This window comes from Cebidichthys violaceus, unplaced genomic scaffold (assembly GCF_023349555.1).
Source record: "Cebidichthys violaceus isolate CVI_PGR_0920_01 unplaced genomic scaffold, fCebVio1.0.p SCAF_7, whole genome shotgun sequence".
Taxonomy (NCBI): domain Eukaryota; kingdom Metazoa; phylum Chordata; class Actinopteri; order Perciformes; family Stichaeidae; genus Cebidichthys; species Cebidichthys violaceus.
The window spans coordinates 2737104-2753841 of record NW_027176927.1 but is presented as its reverse complement, the minus strand read 5'-3'; the positions used below and the strand labels follow the sequence as shown (position 1 = coordinate 2753841).

The window sequence follows — 16738 nt, the reverse complement described above, 5'->3', positions numbered from 1 at the left end:
TATGATTACAGCAAATGAATGCTACAAAATTTAGCAGCCTGGACAACGTCATCCTGAAATTCTGACCGCATTCCTGCAGCACGTCAAACACTGGCACATGCGGCAGTGCCGTCTTGATCTTTCTTTAGTCTTCATGCAGCATCATCCCCCTCAATCTTCACAAGCCAGATGTTCATCATCAAACACAAAGGAACTCATCCTTCAGCAATGTCTAACACAAACAAGAAAACAAGCTGCCATGCAGCCCCCCCTAAGAACAACCTCTGACCCACTTTGATATTTATAGGACGACGGCCCATGTGCACGGTGCTGGTCGGTGTGATGTGCCCCCGTTTCCAACTCACCACCACCATGTTAATCATAACGTCACATGCACAAAGACAAGAACAGACTGGCCCAAAAAACACTGCAAGGTGCAATGTTCACACACTCTAAATGTCAGCTCTGTGTTATTCTGTCCTCCTCTGAATTTGAGTACAATAAGAGCAGTGCACGGTATGTATAGTACTGTATAGTGTGACGTGCAACCCTCATTGTGCAAATTCAACAGGCAGACATGAGAAACAAGAAAGAAGGTGTTTACTTGAGACAACCTACATGACGAGGTTCTCTTGGACGGAAAGCAAATCACCGCTTTCACAGGAAAATGTTTGAGATGTGACAAAACACAACGGAGCAGACTACTACCAGAAGCAGCAGCAGTTCTCAACTGAACTACAAGCCTCACCATTTCCTTTTACTAATTAAGTGGCTTCAGAGTGCTTTTAATCGTCACAATATTGGTGCAAAACATCGCACAAGTAATGAGCTTTACAAAAAACAGCGGAAAAGGAACTTGGAATGTCAAAAGGGAAGCGTGTGTCATTTTGGACTCAACTGAATATTTCTCTAAAATAGACCAGACTTTGGCAAATAACCATAGAATACCATAAACTCTTGATATAACTGACATGGGCTAAGGTCATAACAAGGAAACCAAGCTGGAAGTATTGTTATAGTTTTGGGAGCAGTTTAGGGCTTTTGGGGGTTTATCCCTGTCACCTCACGCAAGGGGAATAAAGAGCATGACCACAGTGAATGGATTAATGGATAAAGAATAAAGGGGAGGGAGAAAAGAGGCTTACACTCCAAAAACCCTCAAACATGTTCCTTAGAGTTTGTATGTGCCGTTAGCCAGTGGCTGCAAGGACTTCAAGCGGCATTGTGGGAATGGTTATGGCGCAACTGCCCGGTCAAACTAAATGCCGTCCTGGCATCACTGAAACGGGATTCCTATTCAGGTTGCCTACCTTTCCTTAGAGAACAATGCGTGTCAGTGATCCATTTGCCTATATTTAACTGCGATATTTTTGATATTGAAATCGTTGAGCCCAAAGCTGTGGTGTTCTCACATAACTTCTGTTGTCCATGCTTCTTCCAACAACTGCAGCAGCTCTGCTGGATCTAGCTTCACTCAGACACTGAAGCACTGCCTTGCCTCTAGAGAGCTGACCTAACTGCAGTAGATTGCAGATGCAATTGCACCACTATAAGAGCACTGCTTCGTGTCTGGCCAAATTTAGCTTTAACCTTTACGCAACTGAACTTTGTTGTTACATAAAAGTAAATAAATTAGTCAGAGGTGGAATTTCTTTTTACCTTTACCGCTTTTCAACCTGGAGACAGGTGACGCGGGTGACCCGGGTGATCGAGGAATGACGTCAGGTTTCGTGGGGGTTGTCAATCTCCAATCCGTGTCTTTCTTAGCTGGAGACGCCATTCTCTCAGTGGTATCCGTCGTCGGGGGGCTGCTCTCCCCCTCCGGGTCAGGCCTCGTTGGGTTTGTGTTCAGAGCCGAGTGGGAAGCTGGTCGAAGAGAAAGACACAGAATAAAAAAACAAGTGAGTGAGGTAAAAGGTAAGACAAGCACACAGATGGAACTCAACCAGTTGGTCTTCATTCCTTTCACTACTGGGCCTATGAAGCAGTTTAGTGTAGATGATGTAAACTTCCTCACAAAGCTACATGGGTGGGTCCATCGCTATGAGGAGAAGACTTTGTTTTCATTGAGAAACTGTCCAATTTGATAACTCAAATAGCCGCACTGTAACAAGATAATGAAACAGAACACCGTTCAAAGAAGCTCCTCTGTTTCTGGACAATGTTTCTTTCAGTTGTTGAGCAACATTATCTGCTGCAGAGATTACACCATTTGCTCAGAAGCACAAGATAATAGGTCTTAAGTCTGCCACATCATTTTCTACTCTGTGCGTCTAATTTATCGACTGAACGGCCCAAGCAAATGGCCCGACTCCCTGGCAGAACGAAACGCAGTAATTGCTTTTTGGCATCCTGATGATTCTATTGAGGTGAATTAAATTGCTTAGGAAAACAGAATTAGATTGATCATCTTCCCAGCAGTAGTCAAACTTTTTTTTCTTGATAACAACAATAAATAGGAGTCCGATCAAGCCTGTGAGTTATCTGTACTCTCTCTAAATTAAAAGTTGTTTTGATAAAAGAACAGCCGGCCCGGTTTGTCGGGATAGCAGCTTCACTCGCAGCACCATGACTCACATTTGGCACGCCGCTGAACTTGAATCTCCTACTCAAACATTAGTTTGCTCAGGCTTTGACAGCCAGACAAAGACCCTCATGGGAGGGACTCTTGGCTTTGTCCACTCAGCACTGTACCCCTTTGCTCCCTGCGGAACCGTGTTGGAGCACAGTTTCTTCTGCATAGTCTCTGAAGGTAAACGCTGGGGCAACATGCTGTATATTACACAGACTTTGGCTCAAAACAACACAGACAGTAGGGGGTGGTCACACTGAGACGGTGAATGCACTGAAGATTTACCCTACAAATGCTATTCAACAGTTTGGATAGAAGAGCACCAATGAGCAGCTAGACCAATGCTGTGCAGCTTAAAAGAGAATTGATTATAGCTTTCTATAGAGTATGCAACTGTACAGTGTGCCTCTTAAGCTATAAACATTTACAAAAAAGCCATAAAACTTTTTTTTTTTTAAAACACACGACTCCCTAATGAATGAAACTCTGATTATTATAAAACCTAAGAGGCACAAAGCTGGACAAAGGTCTGCATGAATAACTGTGGCCAACTAGCATTCAGCGAGATATCAGGCCCCATGACAAAGGATGTCTGAGCTCATCTGGGCACATGGAAAGGCGATGTCATCAGTCTAGCAGATGGAGGCAGAGACTGATGACCCTGAGAGAACAGCAGCAAGAGTCTATGAAAGAGTTCAACTGGTAGACGAGACATTGTGTTTCCCCTGTCGAGGCATGCCACTACTAAACAAGCATTCCTCGGGCAGCGATGGTGCTCTGACAGAGAGGGGCCATTGTTGTGGTTGCTTCATGGCAACGGGACAGCGGCCAAAACACTGCAATGACAGCAACATGGGGAGAGAGGAAGGAGGGGGAATGGTAGTGAGATAGACTGAAAGTAGAAGAGGTGAAATGGTGTAACAAAAAGACTGAGAGGAGGAGCCAGTGATGTAACTTAAAATTGCAGTTTACTGCAGAAAAAACTAAACGCAGTGCCGTGTAAAAACACAGCACCCAACCATGGGCTTGCAACCATCTTCATTTAAAAGTTGGTCAGAGCAGGTGAAGTTCTGACAGAGAGGTGTTGTGTTGCCTCACATCCTGTGGAAGTTCCCCCCCGTGTACCTGAGAACTGGAGCCACAGAGAATGGGCTGGCTGACAGCACTGTGGGCGACTGGGCCGACAATCACCGTAATCTATACGTCAATGACGAAGAGAATGAGAATGTAACATACTCTGGTATGTTGGTGACACCGACAATGAATACCAATGAAACCTGAAGCTCTCTGGAGGAAGATGGGATGGGAGCTGAGGGAGAGGATCGCTGCTGCGTAGCAAGAGACTGAAACAAGGGCTGATTGATTCAGTCTGACTGGAAAGCCCAAAGTCCAGTACAGGCTTCCAGAGCCCAATGTGACTTCTTTAAACGGCTTTTTGTCTTCACTTTAACCAATAATATATATATCAAATATATCAAAAAAATTATCAAAAATAAAAAAATGTATATATTAAAAAAACAAACTGTAAATCATCACCTTTTTTACGCTGTAACTTGTAAATATTTCAGATTTGTGCTTGATGAATGCCACTAAACGTTAATTGATTATCAAAAAAGTTGGTGCTTGATTTTCTTTGAATCAAATAATCAATTGACTAATCATTTCAGAAGTCGTTACAACTGCAATTCATACTTAAAGGAGCCCTTTGGCGTTTTACAGCACTGGTGGCGCTATGGAAGAGTATTTTTTCAGGCACCAACAAAAGCAGTGAAGAAGAAGACGGCAAGCTAGCACACATGGTATAAAAAAATGTAAATGATATATTAAAGGAAACACTCTAATCAAAACATTTCTGGGAAAGGAAATGCATTGAACACATTTTTCAAGCCTCAAAGATGTATGTGATGCATTTGGGTTGGAAACACTGAATGTGAAAACGTTTGTTTACAAGAAACCTCCACAGGCCACCTTCAACATAAAAACAACAAACAACAAAGAAGTCTGCAAAGTGTAATTGCTGCCTGTCCTGGGCCGACATAGAGATGAGTACAAGTGTATTTGGAAAACTGTCTACACAGTGACCCCTTACAGCAAACAAGATTGGGACATACTCATGCGGGGCTTTGAGGAGAATGCTTAAGTAATATTTGCACAGATGTAGCGAATGCAAAGACACAATCTGTTCAGCAAACCATGAGCTCCGTGTTCTGGCTTTGGTCACGGACAAAACAACATGACTTGAGCCACACTAATAAAGTTATTCAGTGTTTCTGTAACACGGGGTTCTCATGTGGTGTGAAATCATAGCAGAAACAGCAATATCTGCCTAATTTTATTACCATATTCAAACAACAAACGCAACAGAGGGGGTCTATAGATGAGTCACTTTTAGCATATTTACACTCCAGCCTCCCGGAGGCACTGCACCCAGGGGACGACTACAGCCAAAAGCCATTAGACTACCTTCTTGTGACATCACTTACATTATTCATGTTGATAAATCAATGCACACTGTCCAACTTCCTGAGACGCATGAGTCTCCATCAAGGCTGAACATGGAAAAACACTTTGGTCGGGTTTATTGTTGAGAGGTAAGGGAGAAAAATACACAGAACAAACATTTGGTCAGCGTTTCAAAAGCTTGAAACCGCCCGTCCTTCTTTAGAGGTCCTGATTAACTTGGTGTATATCTGCTTATTATTAAAAGCAACGGGGTCCAACATGTTTCTTTGCATTTGTGTTTGTGCTCTCCACACTAGTTGTTACAGATCTACGTTCCAATCAATCAAATGGTAGAAAGTAAATCAATCGTCTAAAATCAGTGATGTCCTTCCATGGTTGCTTTTGTTTCATCCTTACTAATCATCAACCGGGTATTCGACAGCTTTGAGACCCTACAAAGTGGGTCAGAGGAGGTTCAAGAATCTTCAGCATGCTGTGCATGATCATTGAATGACCATCACACCGTCACCTTGCACCGCGGCTCAGTCGACCCCATAATGTCTCCCCATGGTGCCTCTCTAGCTGCAAGGAGCTTAGTCGAGCCTATTTACATGCAAAAGTGATACAATGTAATAATATATATGGTAAAGTCAACAGAAATAGTAAAGGAACCCCTTCTGAAGTGGGTGTGTGCACGCATGCACAAGCACAGTGTGGGAGCAGAATGACAGGTTGAGAATCAGCAGGTAATTAGCACTGGCTCAGTGCAATTCCCCAGGTAGAGGCATGTTAATATCGAAATATAAATATATGTGCAATTTCAAAATGTTGGTTTGGAAAACCGTAGCGCAGCTCTGCAAAGCTCAGTCACTGCACATCCACCACAAAGGGATTTAGTTCTGTAGAGTTTGGCTGATGACATTGTGAGCACAGAGCCCCGTTATAACTGGGCCAACCAGTAACACTGCCACACAAAATGTGATTTAGCAGAAATCCAATTTCACAGCATATTATATTGTTAGAGTCGGTTATAAAAACCCACACTGCTGCCCCTGTGCCACTTAAATAGACTTAAGACACCTCAATAACTGCAGGGCACAAGAAGAGCATTTCCACTTTAATTATCTTGATAACAACAGAGTGTGAACATTTATGTCCAAGAAATAAGAATTCCATTAAAAAAGCAAATGAGAAGGTAGAGGCACAGAAGGATAGGTTCTTGTAAAATCACGTGCCCACGTAATAATAAAGCACTTTTATCTCCACACAGCTACACTATGGGATCTGACAGGCAACTGTACCAAGCACAGGGTTCAGACAATAAACCACACTGCTAGCTTTCTACCTGTTCAACAACATAACAGGGGACCCGGCGTATCAGGGTGAGATAAGCATGAGTCTGGAACAAGACAGCAAACCACATGACTCAAACTATGTCAGCACATTCTTATGACTGTCTGCTCATTAACAGTTTAGGGAGGGACGCTTTCGGTTGAGAGGAGCCGTAAAAAGCAATATCAATGTGAAACAGTTAAAACCAAAAACAAGCAGACATTCGACAATACGAAGCTTTGAAATGATTACATGACAGTGACCGGTCATAATGAGTACAACCAACAACTGCTGCTCATTCCCGATGCAACATTGAGCACTGCCAATGTCTCGCCGAGACACGGTGCAGCGTAGAATATAGGGCAAGACATGGAATATTTATGACGCTAAGAGCTTCACTCTTAAGCACTACCTTCACCGTCTCTTTCGAAACAGATAAAAAAAAAAAGAGGCGAGGAGGGGAACGTCAGACCACCAACAGGAATAACTAGAGGTTTGTAACACAGGGAAAAGTTGCAATATCTTGATTAGTCTAAAACAATGCGTGGTAAACAGGGTGGAGATGTAGCACATTCCCTTGAAAAATGGAAATGAGGCAAACAAGAGGCAAGGAAGCAGTATTGAGACCCAGAGTGTGAAATCAAAAGACTGGAAAGGGAACAGGGCGGCAACCCCCCCCCCCCCCCCCCCCCCCCAGCCGAAAAAAGGAAAGAGGAACTCTGGAAACACACAGAGAATGGATCTGCATCTCATTTGGGATGGGCCAGGGGACTAATGAACTACCTCATCGCTTACCCCCCCCCTAACCCGTCGCCCCTTCACCCTGTTGTGTCCCTCCTGCACCCAATAGGATGATGTAAGAGGGCAAGGGGGCCCAGACACACAGGAAGCGCAGTGTAAACAACAAGCACCGACTCCATGCAAGCCAGGCCCTGCGTGTGTGTTTAAAGGCCAAAGTTTTCATTAGATGTGCTCACAACAGAGGACAGCCATTTAAAAGGGGAACTGAACACATCGTTAAATTCTGCACAAAAACTATACGTAATGCACGATTTAATGCACGATTTATCTGATACAAGATATTAAATTAACAATGATATAAAAAAGGAAAAAGTGGAAAAGTGGGAAAACCTGAAACCAAAGAACGTTTAGTGTTTGGTAACAACTTAAATGTTTAATCGCTAAATTCAAAATGATGTTATGTCGATTGTGATCATGACACAACTGAGAAAACACGCACTGCAACTAATGACTATATTCATTATTGATCCATCCGTCTACTTATTTACTGGATTAACCAATAATCATTGAGCTTAAAAAATGCAAGAAAATAGTAAATTTGCCAGAGCTCAAGATGACATCTTCAAATGTCTTGTTTTATTCAACCAACAGTCAAAACACTAGTTGTTCTATTTATTATCACATAAACACCAAATCCTAACAATTGAGCTGGAACTAGGGAATGTTTGGCATTATTGCATGAAAGATGACTTGAACAACAAGATATCTGAGTCACACTGATGAACCCACTCATCAGGCTACAGCTTATAAAGCCAAAAGCCGTTCAGCAGCATAACAACCAACAAAGTTGAAGACGCTCAAAAACTTTCGGCCGGTGAATACTGCCGTCTCCGTCAGCGGCTACAGCAGCTTTCATCCCATCACTTGGCCCAGGCTGAGAACAATGCCCGGCATTTAGCTGCTGCTGCTCTCTCCTGCATCAACGTATGCGCCAATGCCACCGCGCCGATGAAAGGTTACGCTTATCTGACCCAGCGGCAGCTCCCTGGGGACCCTGCATCTGCTGCTGCCAGCATCATGCTCCAACATAAAGGGGTAAGTAACCTAGACAGTCTGACCAGTGGTGGTGGTGGGGGGGGGGGGGGGGGGGGGGGGGGGGGGGGGGGGGGGGGGGGGGGGGGGGGGGGGGGGGGGAGAGTGTCAAGAACCGCCAAACTCAAGCCTTTTTCAATGACATCAAGGAGGAGGAGGAGGAGGAGGAGGAGGGGGTATCTGGGCCGCACAAGCCACCATTCATAACTGGAAGCAGTACATCAGCATGCCAGGCAGTTGCTCCTGACAACCTGCTCCACGTCCCTTTTGGGGTTGGGAAGTGACAGCATGGTCTAATTCCCCCTGATCTCAATGGCTGGGTTTTCTGGTCCCCCGTCACTGTCGAGGACCAATTTTAGTCCGATCAGGGTGTAAACCGTTTGAGTTAATCTTTTACGACAGTGCTTCACAGATGCTTCAAGAGTAACATGATCAAGAAATGTAACTAATGGGAAGCTTACACCAACATTTCCATATTGGGTTCATACTACGGTCTGTGGTAAGACCCTCGCAAAGCTTTGTCTGACTGCTCATCAATGCCACTGCAAAGGTCTCAGGTATCTGTAATCCCCTCTAGGAAGTTTCCATCTTTGTTAGCGGGATCATTTCCCTTTCTGTGGAGCGATCCCTCTCTGCATCACTGGGATGAATCGGTGGTTGTGAATTGAGAATTGTGCGTGTCCTTGTCTGACGTACTATAGCTCGCTGAGCCATTGTTTGTTGTTTTGTTCCAATATGGTTATTTTTGTAAACATTACTTAAAGCAAAAAATCAGGCCCGAGCGGTAATCTTGTGCCTGTTCAACATACAATTACACCCAACAGTTATCATTAACTGTCTCCCCACACAGAAACCCAGAACCCTTCTACTGGTAACAGGGTCCAATCATGGGTTTCATAATCACAGGTGACTGTGACGAGGCCAAACGTTCACTCCCAACTCCCTCAGCGGTGACAAGGTCCAAATCCATCAGCGAAAACATGAAAACTGTCAAAATAACTAAAATAACTGTGAAAATGGATCAAACAATGGCTCTGAAATGCATATGATCGACTGCCAAGGAATGTGAAGGGCGATCGAGATGTGTCCACAGTGTAAAATGCATGCCCTTTAGGGACCGGTCTAATATTAGCGGATAGGTCTGGTGACTGGAACTTTCAGACGGCCAGAGAGCACACAGCAGCCCGTCTGAGATATTTTCAGACTTGGTGGAGGTGGAAGGAACAAGTGACACAGTCCAAATCAAGACTTCCCTTCCCCTGTCCTTCGTCTAGTGTCCCAGGGAGAAGGGCAGTGCAGCTGACTAACATTACATTTAGGCCACAACACTGCATCATCTGCCTTCTTTCTGTGTGTCACAGTCAAAACTAAAAAGACAGAAAGAGGGTTAGGAAAAGCAGATGCCTTCCAAATAGCACATGTGTACGTTTCATGGGCTTCTAATGCTTTCAGGGCGAAGGAGTTCGTAGTGAGAACGGCATGTTTCTGTGGCATTCAGTCACTTTCGTACTACCCAGCTGCTGCAGCTGTGCAGCATCTTGGACCAAAGGCTTAGATTCTAGCCCGTTCACTTCTGTCTTGTTGTCTTAAACTGTATTTTTTTTTAATTTCATGGTTTTAATGCATATGTAAAGCACTGCTAATTGCCTTTGTGCATTAGGTGTGCTAAATAAGCTCGCCTTGCCTCTCCATGGTCCTGTAATTTGAACAGCATCTGCATCGTAGCCCTACTGGTTTCATTATGCTCTGGTGCATTGAATGCATTGCTCTGTGTCTCTGAAGCGATCTGCCTATTTTAATTACTAAAGGAATAGTTTGGAATTTTGGAAGTGGGGTTACTGAGAGTTAATGCGAGAAGCCAGTTAGCTTACATCTCATATTAGCATTAAAAAATATCCCACTATTCTTTTTAAATCACTCTCATGCAGTTTGACCTCACTTGGGAGTTAATACATTTTGCACAAAACAATTGTCCTGCATACTATAAAAACACACACACACACACACACACACACACACACACACACACACACACACACACACACACACACACACACACACACACACACATCGCCAGATGATTGTGCACTCTGCTGCCAGCTTTAAGTCTTTCAGTTCAAAGTGATCCCAGGTGGTCCCTGACAAGTCCTAGATCTCTGACTGATCAACTGTATTATATATCAAACGTTCTTGTTGTGGAGAAAAGACCAGAAGAGTTGAAGCGGTGAAGACCTCATCAAGTCATTGACATGTTCTTGGGGCAAAAAGTGTCTTTGTCCCATTTCAGAGGCTAATGCTTAACTGTAGCCTCCAGTCCTTTTAAGTGTGACTAATAACACATGTAATGAGGCTGTGGAAAGTGAATGAATGACTGCCGACATCATCACAATGCATGATGCACATGGCATCGAAAACATGAGCATGTAGCAATTTATTGTTATTTATTTGAGTGACAAAAAAAATGACAATCCAGCGAAGTATTTACGAGGCGAGACCTCACAAAGATTCTTTGCTGTGTTTTGAGCTACTGGTTTTATTTGACAAGAGGTGATTTAAGCGCAGGCAAGTTTAACTCTAATCCTCCCTTAATCCATGTTTTCAGAGTAAACACTGTATGTGTCATGTTTTTTCTAATACATTTAAAAAGGTCCAAAATTAAAGGACCCCATGTACACAATTTCAGAAATTTGTGTCCGTCATTCACAAAAACAAAGATGAACTGTGCCTGCATGCACGTATTTCAGTAGCCATTTCATGATACAATACTGCAAACAGTTTGCACACTTTGAGTGCTGGTCAATGGGAAGGCTTTCTACATTGTTTGCTTTTGCAGAGTGCCGGGATAGAGATCTACCTCTATTGCCTCATGAGAGGTCAGTGTCTGGGCGATGTGATTTACACCATCTGGGTGCTACGGAGTGGATCGGCACTGATGTAATGCCTCCTCTATGTGGGGAGTTGAAGCGGGTCAATGACTTTATTTCACATTGTAGCATGTCTCACCTTCTTCTGGTCTCTGACTGTCTTCACTGTATACCTTAAGTATTGCTTATAATACAGGGGTTATGTCTAAAATAAAAAATAAAAAGAATAAGATCCAACTAATATGATGTGAACACCCTCAAACTCCCTCATAAGCTGCAACTCAGTTTTTTTCAACCACAGTCAGTGTTTCATTTCAAATCTAATAAGCTGGAGCACAGAGGAGACAAAACAACCTACAATGTGTCACTGTCTAAAAACGTCTCTGTAGTTTCAAAAGCAGACCTCAGCGCCACAGTGCTGGCGTGACTTCAGTCGGTTCTTCGGGTCTCAGATGTTTCTGTTCTTTTCCGTTCTCTCCCCAAAGTTCTTTTTTTTTTTTTTTTTTTTTAAATAAAGGTGCTGAGTATGGGCTTTGCTATATCTGCACATGTAAGAACTGGGAAGCCCCCCTGTCTCCTACAACAACAACACTGCCTGAAGAAGCTTTAGAGGAATAATCAATTAATCTACACACCAAAAGAAAAGTGCTGTCTTGTGAAAGAGTGTGGTAAAGTATAATGCTTCAGTTGCTTTAATCCTTTTAGCCATGCACGCCTGGAAAAAGCCATTTGACTGACAAAGTAATCTGTGATTGCAGCCGCATACACTGAATTAAATGGATTATGCAGGATGGAGCCCACACATAGGACGGCCCCTTTTGTGCACACCTCACAGTAATATTAAGGAGATTATTAAAAAAAAACTGTAAGGGGGAGAAATGTAATGTTGTGACATTATTTTCTCCCTCAGATATAGATACGATTCATATTGAATTCCACTGTATAAATGACATGAAGCTTCAAAACAACCCAAAGAACATTTCCAGCATGATGCTCGACCTGTACAGTAAGCATCTAATCTCCGTTACAGTACAGTAGAGTTACAGTAGCTTGCAACGTGCACTGCACTCCCGAAAATGCACGATTAGTAAATGACTCTGCTCCTATTCACAAACATTCAATCATACTTTTGTTGATGCATTCCATACATGAGTGCTTGCGCACGTTGCTAACCTGACATGAAAACATCTCATTATAACACACACTTCCCCGATGTATTGCTCACAATTAATCCTGGGCAAAAAATAATAATGTGGGTCGGTGCCGTTATCAGGCTCCATTATTAGACGGTGAAGCTAGGAGGGCCTGTGGGATTTACAAAAGACTAATTTACAAAAGACACAAGCGCAGCTCTCTACAAAAATGGGATGGGATGCGGTCCCCCGTCCCCCCCCGATTACATAACAAACTCCTGCGGCTGAAGATGTGTAGCTGACTGATCCTGCTCATTGCAGCACAGGCTTGCCCATATTCAATGACATGATGGACCCTGTCAGTCTGCTGAGGCTCTTTATCCTCAGTATCACTGTAGTGAAGCAGCTTGTCTTTTTGTTGCTTGAAACAAAGTTTGCATAATGGCTCATTAACAATTTAAAGCATCACCACGGTCTCTTCTGCACAAGAGATCCTGCTCCTACTGTAAGAGTATCAGCGATGGGAACAATGTAACTCCTCTATAGGGGGTGAATAGGCTAGAAAAGGCAAACTTTAAGATGGGAAATAAACGTTTCTATTCATCTCTGCTGGTCGCAGCTTAGCTGTTCAGGTACGGATATAAGTGAGGCCGACCAAATAGACTGTCAAAGAGTGGTAGAATGGAGAGCACAGAGAGAAGAAAGCCTGCATAAAGAAAGGGGGGATTAAAAGATATTCTCCATAAATCCAGACAGCAGATTTGCTGGGCCAGGCGTTCAACAGCTCCAGCAGGACAGATAAAGAGAACATTCTTAAATGTGACTGTACTTCAACAAAAGGAGAAGACTTTTCCAGTTGCCCTGCTGCTTCCAGGTGAGGTTTACACATCTCGATCACGGATGTTTGACATAGGAAACACACATGCTTGGTAGCCGATATGGCAAGGAAACATTTTAAGTGATGGCGTAGTCCACTTCAAAAGAGTGTCATGTCCCCGTGTCATGAAGGTACAAATCTTCCTCACGAGCAAGATGATGAGATGATGAGTGATATTCAGAAGTTCATATTTTCATGCGTATAGGAGAAAAAAACTGCACAATCACAGAGTAAAACTAACGAGCTTTGAGTTACGCACAAGGCGTGTTGGAGCTCTGATGACCATTTGATCACAGATGACTTAAGTGAGAAAAAAAAAACAACTTCTGATCATTCTCAGTAAGCATGGGAAGCTTGACGGTCTAGCTGCCAAACTGTAAATACATCGCATGAAACAAAAAGACTGATGTCAGTGCTCCTGCCATGAGGCACAACATGTATGATGCCGGCCTTTCCCAGCTTCATGGTCATACGTGATGTTACTCAGAACAATGGCTATTTAAAGACACTCCAGTCTGATGGATTCCCACGAAAAGGGTGGAGCTCGTCTCTCCTCCTGCTTGATGCAGAGCCAAAACCAGCTGACCTCCCTCCATGAAGCGCCCCCGTCAGCAGGAAGGAAGTGTTCTGTTGTCAGAAGGAGGAGGTCACATTGTGTGTGTGTGTGTGTGTGTGTGTGTGTGTGTGTGTGTGTGTGTGTCCCTTCCATTTCCACACGCAGCAAACGCATAAATACACAACGCTTTGGCATAGAGGTTCAAACTTTGAACCAATACCGGGTGTCTTGCAGGAACAACTTGACATTGGCAGCTTCCCACCATGGGTTTCTCATCTCGACATGTGTCCTTAGACATGACAATGGCCTTAAACTGCATGATCACATATTTGTAATCGCACATATAATGCAGTAACTAAGCCGGATCTGTCCGGAGTGTGAGGAGGACTCTTCATCCTGCACTTTATCCGGCCATGAGCTGAGCATCTCATTACAACGTTCTTGGATTCAGGAGATTGTTGCTGCAACTCTGCACCAGCAGAGAAAAAAAATGCACCTGTGCATGTTGGACAACTATTCAATGAATATGGAAAACATCCTCTGGTAGAGCAGTAAGTAGAAAAGAGATGGGTGCCAGACCGCCTGTTACTGCATCATGTTAGTAGTGAGCTAAACATAACATACGGAGGGGGATGGGGTGGTACAAGTCAGATTACCTCATCTACCGCAAATTGTGCTGTTATAACCCTGAAGCCCAGAGCTCTGTGCGAAACAAATGGCAACATAGTTTGTAATTGACAGCCATAAGCAGTCAGCTAATGATCATGCCGGGTGTTGTGATTTGCTCATCGAAAAGGTCTGCAAACATGTCATCATCATCATCTTTCATTGATTAGATCAAGATTAAAATCCGGTCTGAGGTTTAGGTGTTAAGCTTGTGGACAACAACGCGGTTGCGTTAGCGTTATGATTTTGAAGACTGTCTGCACCCGCACCTCCTAATGGCTTATTCATAATTCATCAGACAAATTCATTCCCGACGCCGCTCTCTGTTGCTTTAAGGTTACCTCAGCTGCAACAGTGTATCAACCCCGAAATGAGCTACAAAGTCAGCACTAGCAAGACAACGTTTTAAGTGGTTTTGTTACAACGTGACTATGAATGACAAAGCACTCGTGAGTTGTTTTTGTTTTTTTAACAAGTCAGATTCAAGTGTAAAGGTAGACTGGCCTACAGTGAATTAAGACTTACGAGTTGATCCTGTCAGAGTATTTTCCTCCATTTCGGCGGCAATATCCTCGCTTTCTGTTCTTTTGTTCATTCAAACAGGCGAGTTTCGGCTCTTCCTCTCCGGCAGTCCTCTCATTCCTCAGGCAGAAACAAGGGGGGGTGGGGGGGGTGAAACTTGGAGGAGTCACTCCAGTTGCACCAGATGTCCTGAACGAACCGGTGCAGCAAACCCTCCTGAGAGAGAGCGAGAGCGCGTCCGGATAAACCAGAGATAGGACAAAAAGACAAACCCAGCCAGTACCCGCCTGTTGATGGAGGAACCGGTTGCTCCTGAGAGAAGTTACAGAAAAAGGTTACGGAAAGAAATCCTGTGAAACGGAGAGCAGTGGAGGAGGAGTGAGGGAAGTTTCTCACTCTCCGACACACCACAGCTGATGCTCTGCTCGTGCGTATGGTCCCTCGCTGGCCTTAACGGACCGTACCATTACAGACAGGGGTGTGTGGTTGCTACCTATAGTATTTATCATGACATACTAGCTATATGGAACATTATGGAACACAGATACACTATCTGCAAGATGGTAATTTGCCTATATTATATTCTTAATTCATTAATATCGATTAAAATAGCTTCTCCCCTTCGTTCTGATTGTGTCCTCCACCCACAAAACTACAATGCTCTAACAGCCAGCCAGTTCACAGTTCACACTCAATATAAATTTGTCCCTTGGAATTATTGTCTGCAATGTTTTTGTCATTGTCTACACTGCTTAAAGTGCTTTTTAACATCTGATTAAATGCAGTGTGAGTAAAGATTAGCAGGTCTGTTAATATGAAAAAAAATATTATATTCAAATAACAAAACATTGCTGTAAGTTTTCACTGTTGTCAAACAAAATACTCCAGCATACCATGATTTCACTTATTTTTGTTGGGAAGATAATAAAATAAAAGCCTTTCATTTACTCTGGATAATTCAGACTGATTATTGCAGCCTCCCACACACATTTTTGAAGCTTTGTTTCAGCCTTTAAAGTCTCCCAAAGCAGGCTTCAAGTTTTGCTTCAAAAAGTATGGGAGCAAGTTATAATCAGTATGCAGACAACCTCTCATTTTCTTCCAGAGAAAACATTTTGGAGTCACTTTATTAAAGATCGTTCTGAGTCATTTAAAAATGACTAAGGGTACCCTCTACTACATGCATGCCTTTTAAAGGTGAAAGTCAGCATGCTTTGAGATTAAGTTAGCGCAGCTTTCTCACTGTCAGTGAGACTCAACCATTTGTACTGTTAATGACTTGTACATGCATGTTATTTCAGTGTAATGGGAACACTAGATTTTCCTGTCAGTGAGGTTATATAGTCATATATTTAGATGTTTTGTAAAATCTGAGATAACGCAGTTCAAACCATAAAACTCAACAAGGGTATTTGTTACATAACAGTTGTGAGTGTCTTCTCGTCTACCACCTGTGGATCTCTTGGAGCATCTGCCAAGGTGGGGGCTGGGCCAGGGGCTGATCGGCACGCTTGAGAGGGGACACCCCATCAAAAGGACCCCAATGGGGATCCTTTGTGCAGCTGTTGAGTCGTGTTCACCCAAACCCCCAAGAGCCACCTGTCACTGCAACTGGAAAGTGGGGGATTTTTTTAAGGAGGTGGGGGTTGGGCGTGCATGCGGTAGAGCGTGTGGTTGGTAGGTTTTTGCTAAATTAAAGCCAGTAGAGTGACTGTTTAACGTACATGTTTCAAAGTCTTATCACATTCTTCTTAAATGTCCTTGATCAATTCACACCATGACTCAAAGAGATGGTTTGTAAAAGATCCCAGTCCCCCTAATGTCATCACAGTCTCAAAACTATCTGTAATTGAATCACAGATAAGAATAGCAATTTAGAGTTCATTTCCACTCTTTTCAAGTCAAGGAAGGATTGAAGGAGAGCAGGAAGCGTCTTTCATCATTATCATTAGCTACATATCT

The 16738-nt window shown here is 43.4% G+C and overlaps 1 protein-coding gene across 5 annotated transcripts in view; it reads right to left on the bottom strand.

Annotated features, from left to right (window-relative positions):
- The window catches only part of map7d1a (MAP7 domain containing 1a), a 37839-nt gene extending 22653 nt beyond the window's left edge, over positions 1–15186 (bottom strand). For all 5 annotated transcript variants that reach the window (XM_068735630.1, XM_068735631.1, XM_068735633.1 and 2 more), the window contains exons 1-2: positions 14780–15186; positions 1639–1845 (exon numbers count right to left, since the gene is read on the bottom strand). In XM_068735630.1, coding sequence (XP_068591731.1) covers positions 1639–1845; positions 14780–14849 — 277 coding nt within the window. In that variant the 5' untranslated portion in view covers positions 14850–15186. The remainder of the gene's footprint in view (positions 1–1638; positions 1846–14779) is intronic.
- Positions 15187–16738: the final 1552 nt, after the last annotated feature.